Source organism: Limulus polyphemus, unplaced genomic scaffold (genome assembly GCF_000517525.1).
Source record: "Limulus polyphemus unplaced genomic scaffold, Limulus_polyphemus-2.1.2 Scaffold59, whole genome shotgun sequence".
Taxonomy (NCBI): domain Eukaryota; kingdom Metazoa; phylum Arthropoda; class Merostomata; order Xiphosura; family Limulidae; genus Limulus; species Limulus polyphemus.
The window spans coordinates 408,356-416,237 of NW_013665669.1; the positions used below are offsets into that span (position 1 = coordinate 408,356).

Sequence of the window (7,882 nt, forward strand, 5' to 3'; positions counted from 1 at the left end):
GATTATTGATCCTGTTTGAGAAATCGCGTTAAACTGTATGGCGTGGAATACCGACATAAGAAACCTATGATACTTTTAAAAGTAGCAAATTTAATGAACCATCTATATGACAATATTCAGTGTTATTAGTTTTTCAAGTTCGCTGTATGCATATTGAAGTATATATATACGTTTTTATCCAAGAAAAAGTTCATTTTATAGAAGTTTAATAATTAATGTGTTTATTTTGTTGGATTTTGCACAAAGCTACAATAGGCTAGCCGTCCCTAATTTTGAAGTAATAGACTAGAGGGAAGGCAGTTAGTCACCATCTCTTGGGCCACTCTTGTCAGATCAACTAAGTGAATTTGACCTTCACTCTTATAACGCACCCATGACCCTAAAGTACTTAGCGTGGGATTTTTTGGGCGGTAATGAGACACAAACCACCGAGTCTCAGTTCCATAGTCTGGCACGCTAACTACTAGTCATATTTTTGATTAGATATGTTGTCTACCTCAAAATATTGCGTAATTAAGTGGTTTTAAACATAACACCAAGTTATTTTATTATTTTTTTTAATTTTATTAATAACCAAGTTATTTCTTTGATAAAAATCACTATTATAAATTACCAAAAATCTTTAAATGCTTATTTCTCTTTTTATTTCTTTTTTACGTAATTAAATACAATAATCAGTATTAAAACTGTTGAACAAGAAATTCAGGTGCGGGATTAGCCTACCTAAAATGATGACATGAGCAGAGTTCTGTGGAACATGGATTCAATAATAAAAATGGTTTAATAACTGCATATACATGTCAATTTTCATGATAAAAAAAGCTGTCAAGGCAAACAATATTTGATTTATTGAAAAACCTTTTACATGTTGCTTATTCAATAATGAAATAAAATATCCAGTCTACCTAATGATTTAAATCAATTCAAAAAGAAACTATTGATATTCATCATTGTCATTATATTCAGAATACAGAAAGAATTTCATAAAACAAGGTCAAATTAAGGGCCTTGAATTAATGCGCTTGTGAAACCAGTAAAAATTAGTCTCTAAAACTCAGTCACGACAAATTAGCTTACATGTCTTAACCACAAAAGTTCCTAACATCTAATAGCTTATCAACACATTTTACACTCTCATTTCCTCTGTACTGGCTCTAGCAGGAGGCGCCACCCTTTGGCAGCCGTGATGTAACAGAGGTTGAGCTTCGGGCATCGGTTTTTCTTCTTGAGGACTGTAAACGGATTTAGGCGGTGCCTTTGGAGGTGTGGGTGATGGAGCAGGAGGAGGTGGGGGGAGTTCCTGGCTAGAAGGGGAAAGAGGAGGGACCCGAGATACTTGTTTACGCTGAATTCCTGCGATGTTGTCATTTTCTTGTGCCACCTTCATCTAAAGAAATGAAATAGTTTACTGTTAGTAATAGCCAACTATCATTTGGATACTTCCATTGAATGTCAGAGGTAATCAGTCATCTATTGTATGTTTGTCACCTCATAGGGCATCATTCAACTATAGTTCTATGTTTTGAAGAGTAGATAAATTATGAATTAAAAAAAATTACATGATTTCACGTAAAACGTAAAAGTCATTAATCCTGTGATGATGCTCTTGCGTTTTACTGACCTAGGAAGACGACCCTGAAATTGCTTTACAGAGATTTGTCGTGTAACTGCCATAACACTTACTTGCCATGTAAGTGCCCTAATCTTGTTTAAAGTGAGCTTCACCAAAATTGTACAGAAAAACCGCATTTTGCATTGTGCTTTAACCATTTCGAAATGCAATTATCCTGGTGTCTCATTGTATGTTAAATATAATAACTTAGCTTTATACAGAAAAGATAGCTAGTACCTAGAAGAATTAGAATACACAGGCAAACTGGAAATATACAAAAGTGAGATCCACCATTGAGACAATTACTGGATTTAATTAACTACAAAAAAATGCGTGCAAACGAATGCAAAGTACGCTTATACGAAACTAACTAATCCTACTTAGGATTTCATACTGCTTACATACATAATTAAGGAGTTATTCTTTTTATTATATAAATGTATGTATAATGCCCATTTTAATTGATTAAAAGTTTGAAATATTCCCTAATAAAAGTTCTGTCAGGAGATTAGATTTTGGAGAAAGTTTTATTTAATGTATGTTCACTTAGATTAATAGTATACACATCAATTACAAGTGATTATGTATGTTAGCTGAACTTAAATGAAAACATATATTAGAATTAAGAGGTTAAGACACGTGTTTTAAGTGGTTTTCTATAAACGCAGACACTTATAAATGCGGTTAGCTGCCATTCAATATATTTTACTAAAAATCGCACATTTTAAATATTCTTCAGTGGTCATAAAGTTACTCTTGTTGTACCACTTTTGATCTTTGATAAATGAAATGAACTAAGGAAAGGTTAAACGATTTTAGGAATAGTTATTAATCTTGATAAATGTGTAGATAAATGCACACTAATGAAACCCGAGGCTATCTGATATTTCACGAGATTTAATTCTGTAATCCATCTGATACCACGCTAACAGTCATTACTCTTCATATGGTTACAGCAGTAATGTTATTGCATCATAAAACATTAATGTTATTATTACACAATACGTAAATATCTCATTTATTTATTGATTTCTAGCTACCAAACAGAGACGTGAAGCTTGCCTTTTACCTTGTGATTGTTCTTTTGAAGCTTAGCTTCAAGTTTGTTTTTATCTTTTTGATAAAACATTCCAGTAAAAATCAAGACATTCAGAATAAGCAGGGAACAGCCAACTGCAATAGTGACACTGAGCGCTGTAGAGTAAGTACTTTGTTCAGATGGCTGAGTTGTGCCAGTGGAGTGGTTTAGAAGAACTCCTGGAGTGGTTTCAGCAAGTGGAGTACTTGATGGCCCACTTGATGTTCCAAAATGGTTTAAAGTGGTTGGAATGCTGGAAACTTCGGTAGAATATATATTATCATCAGCTGTTGTAGGTAGTAGGTCAGAAGACAGAACTCCATCTTGACTATGTGGGTTACCAAGGAAACTGTGGTGAGGGTATACTCCTGTGCCGCTTCTGTGTATTTTGGGGATTAAGTTGTTCCAGAAAGAGAGCTGATGTGCACGATAATGGTCACGAATTTTTGGTTTGGCTCCTAAAAAACAACTATCTACTAATTAAAAAATATTTTATGAACTAAACAATAAATTAAACACTCGTGTCAGGCAAGGTATTAGAGAAAGATGAAGATTTAAGTTATAGGTACGGATACAGTGTTTGCTGAGTATAAGCAATAGTTCCTAGAGCTGTTTTTACTGAAATTAGATATAAGACTACTTACACATTCAATGGCCACTTCTATTTCTTAATTTTGTTTTATTGTCACTCGATTTCCTAAACACGTGAATTGGACAGTCAAGTATTCTACAATAACTTATTGTTATTGTAGCTTATTGAGTCATATTTTTTTATTTACTACACCTGATGGTGTTTGTGATTTTTTTGTTCCAAATTTTTATCAGCGCGTTTACTTCTTCAAAACATGAAAACAGAAAAGAAGTACTCTACACTATAACTACATTACAAGCGATTTTGCTCAACAATCAAACTCATAAAGGTATTTACTTAGTAATATAGTGGATAGACAGTATGGAACTTTCACCATGGAAACTCTAACAAATCTTTTATGTACCAAATGAAAAAACAAAAACTAATCAACTTCCCACATTTAATATTTTCTTCCCAAACAAAAATTACCCAAATCTTTTTACGTGATATGTTGATACGAAATAGAAGGTAAAGTATTAAACTTCTATATTTACAAAATTACTCCAAAAATGACTTTCTACGCAGATGTATAGTTTTATAGATTTTAATGCAATCCATTAAGGGTTAAATTTCCATTAGATTTTTAAACAATAAAATCAGCCTAAGAGATGCAACTAGTTTCAACAGTTTCGAGGATTCTTAGAAACAAACATAGATGATTCGGCCAGCTATTAATATAGAAGTCTAAACCCAAAAACAAGCTTGTTTTCATAAATCAAATCTCGAACAAAATTGAACGGAAGAAAATTTTAATGCTAAGCTATTCTGTTTATTCAGCGAGATTCATCATGGTTGCATATTTTTAGTCAAATTTTTAGAATGCGTTTATTGAGTTTTTATTCTGAATAGTTATTCTTAAATGATCAAGAATGGAAAGAGAAATTGAAAAAGACTTACTCTGAACAACTTTCTTGTCAATCGATAAAACTAGGCCTACGATCATACATTAACGAGATATTATTAATAATTTTATGTATGCTATGGTCGAATACCAATTATATGATAGTGTATAACCACTTTATTTTTAATTTCTTTCAGGCCATAATCTTATTAGATATTTTTCATTTGACCTACAAGCACACGTATGTTTCCTAACTGAAAACGAACTAGTCGAGTAATCATGTTTACTCTCTCAAAGGTTTTGGCCCTTCAGTAACTCAGTGATAAACCTGCCGAATTACGACGGGGCAGGCAGAGCACAGATAAGCCATTGTGTAACTTTTGTCTTAACAACAATAATCAATCAGTCACAGTTTTTAACTCGTTTTCTAGTCGTTTACATTAAGCTCTGACGAGAAGAGATAGTTAGGTAAACGTAGAATAGATAAGAAATGTACGAATATTTATCGGTTTCTTTGTGAAACTTAGCTTTGACACGTAGGTGGTACATAAACACTCCTGAAGCAGTCTTCTGTTTATACATATATTGCATGAAAACAACTAACCTAGTCAGTTTTATAATGGGGTTTTTAGATTATTCTTTACAGTAGAAGCCCCAAGCCCACTTTTTTTTTTATTGTTTCGCTGAAACAAGGGTTATCATACTTTATTAGCATACTTGCGTGAGCTGAATCAGAGGATAAGAACTAGCGAGACATCCGAGCGTAGGATTGATTGCCTTGATTATCACGATAGCTAATGTGTTTTCTAACCGGGCAATTTACACGCAAGTAAGCATGATTCACAATTTATCCGTCTTCATCGCAAGTATTTGAAACGATAACGCTGTTTCAGACTAAAAAATAATACTTTTTTTCTTATAAAGCGTTTTTAATTTACTGAGAAATGTAAATAACTAAACTATAGAAATAGTGTATTTTGGTTCTCGACGGAAGCCTTATGATAACACTACCAACTCTGGTTATCTGGTATAGCCGCTTCTCAAACCTACAGTATTTTATATTAAAAAATCGTTACTAAAGAAGGATTCGCGTCTTATGTTAGAATCATACTCTTATCTACCTAATACATATAAAGCCATTTTGCTGAAGCACTTAACTCAAAATAAAGTCATATTTTTTTTATAAATAGATCATTTGGATCTATTTGGCTTTACAGAACTTTCTCTTTTCTTCTTGGCATTGAATATAATTATGGTGATTAGTAACACTTTGGTTAGTTGAATTTCATTCTATTTTCGTCACATAATCAATTCATCACAAAAGGAAATAAATTCTTAGTGTGGATGAAGTTATAAACATTATTTCTGTTACTATAAACTTTTCATATCTTTAGTTTCTGCGTGATTTTTAGCGTTTTGAAAATACCCATACCTAGACTTATGTATTTCTGAAGAACGTTGTCAAAGGCTGGCCACTCAACTCGTTCGAATCGACCGCTAACTCTGTCAACAACTTCGTCTTCGAAGTGCAGAGCATTAGGATCACTAAAAATCACAAGAAATATTAGTGTGGTAACCATGCATTATGCTACATTCAGATATGAGATAAATTAATATACTTTTAAGAAATTTATACACACACACACACATATATATATATATATAAACATGGACATTATTCATCTGACATCATATTGTTATGCACAAAGAAATGTACTACAACTGATGGGCTGAAAACTGATGTCCATAGCTTGTAGTCCAATGGCTGTCATAGAATTAATGAAATAACTATTTACTTTCATTTATTTTCGTACTCATTGTTTTGCTAGGCGTAAAGGCGTGGCTATTAACGTACCCCAACTGTTAATCCAAAGATTCACGATTTGCGTACCGTTGCCACAAAAATGCGCGCCGTACAAAGGTGAGTGCAATGTGGATGTGACCGTTTGATCTCACTATTCAACGAGATAATAACAGCCTTGGAGTTGTCGATGGATGCTAATCGTCGATGGATGCTAACTGTCAGTGGATGCTGTTCACTAGTTGCCTTTTTCTAGTCTTTCCGTTCAAAATTAGGAACAGCTATGCGCAGATTCTTCTTGTGTTAGTTCCCGCAAAAATTCGGAAACAAACAAAACAATCATTTATTGTACTGTATGATCGCAAATGCTCATCAAACATTTGTGAATCAAGTTTCATAAGTATCATTTTCTTAAGATACATGAAGCATTGAAAATATTCTTTCTACTCAGGCTGCACTTTATGAACATTTGAAACGCTCTTTCTACCACGCAGGTCATGTGTCAAATCAGTCACTTATTTTTATTACAGAGCAACTAAATTCAGCAAATTGAGGATGGTAACAAGTTGATGACAGTTTGACATCGAAGTGGACAATCCTTATCAAAATCTTACCAGAAACTCCTTCACTCCAGCTCTAAGACATAGTGCAGAAGGCGAGTGGATGATATCGAGCAAGTTTTAAAAGTACTCCCCCCCCCTTGAATTTCGTGTACGGTTATGCCATTAGGATTAATCAACACAGTAATAGTGTTGTACGCATTATTTGTTATTTGTGAATTGGAAGACCTAAAAAAACAAACTTTCTGTTTAATTTATAACGTTTAGAAGTTCGTGTTTTAGCAATTATTTGAAGTGCACATTCCTGCATATATATATTGATTTATTGAAACTACATAGCTATGAATTTTTATTTAAATGGCTAAAATTTTTGGCATTATTGGAAACCATATTAGTAGAAATTTTGAATTTTATATTATAATATTTCCTAACTCATTTTAATTTTGCTTTAAATAAATTTATTTTCCTCCTATTAAGTAATTTTTTCTTTACATATAAAACATGTGGTGACCTCAAAAACATAGTAATTGACACCAAACATTAAATTGTGGCTCAGAATCTAATCAAAGGCCATATTAGCGGCCATCGTGGATTTGAGCATCATAATTTCCATAGACTTCAAAGGTACCAAAATTGATGCATATCTTACATTCTGAACGACGTTTTGCTCACCAGATGGACCATGAGAGGAGAGAAGTCTGGCTGACAGCACTACTAAGACTAATATGTTAAGAATACCATAATGTCGTCACCAATTTATTGAGTCTAAACATTGTTTTAAAAGTAAAAATAACTGCCTGGAATGAAACTCTCTATTCATAAATACTTTACCACGTCACAAAACCTCAAGTCTCACTTGTTTCTTATCAAAAATTAGTAAAAGTAGTTTTATTCAGTACCAGCACATAAAGAAAACCGATATAGATGCATTTTCCAAATTACCGATTACCCTTAAACTTCACAATAATAGCTAATGGTATCGCTCTTCTATTGAGAAGTCACCTGCCTTAACTTACTACAATGACCTGAACACAAGTTTGAAATTATAAGTCTATAGTTTTATATTTGCTAATAATTCTTAAATGGCTATAAGTTCTCCATATTCTATTGCATTCTGTACCGCGCTGAATATAATGGTCTGATAGTTGCACTAGTTCGTCATTGATAATTATGACAAACTTAATGACATATTTATTTTTATTATATTTTCTAGTGCAGCAAATATTTCTAATTCTTGGTCTGTTTCTACAGAACTCGAAGCATTGACTTGGATTAGCTATTCAATGCGAGTGCGAAAACTTTTTGCTCATCTATACTGAGTGGTAACAAGTAAATAGACACCTAATTTTTCGTCAATTA

At 32.9% G+C, this 7,882-nt stretch overlaps 1 protein-coding gene across 2 annotated transcripts in view; it reads right to left on the reverse strand.

Moving 5' to 3' along the window:
• Window positions 1–694: 694 nt before the first annotated feature.
• The window catches only part of LOC106464310 (neuroligin-4, X-linked-like), a 145,527-nt gene continuing 138,339 nt past the window's right edge, over window positions 695–7,882 (reverse strand). For both annotated transcript variants that reach the window (XM_013924444.2, XM_022392554.1), the window contains 3 exons: window positions 5,595–5,707; window positions 2,682–3,148; window positions 695–1,387 (listed from right to left, as the gene is read on the reverse strand). In XM_013924444.2, coding sequence (XP_013779898.1) covers window positions 1,127–1,387; window positions 2,682–3,148; window positions 5,595–5,707 — 841 coding nt within the window. In that variant the 3' untranslated portion in view covers window positions 695–1,126. The remainder of the gene's footprint in view (window positions 1,388–2,681; window positions 3,149–5,594; window positions 5,708–7,882) is intronic.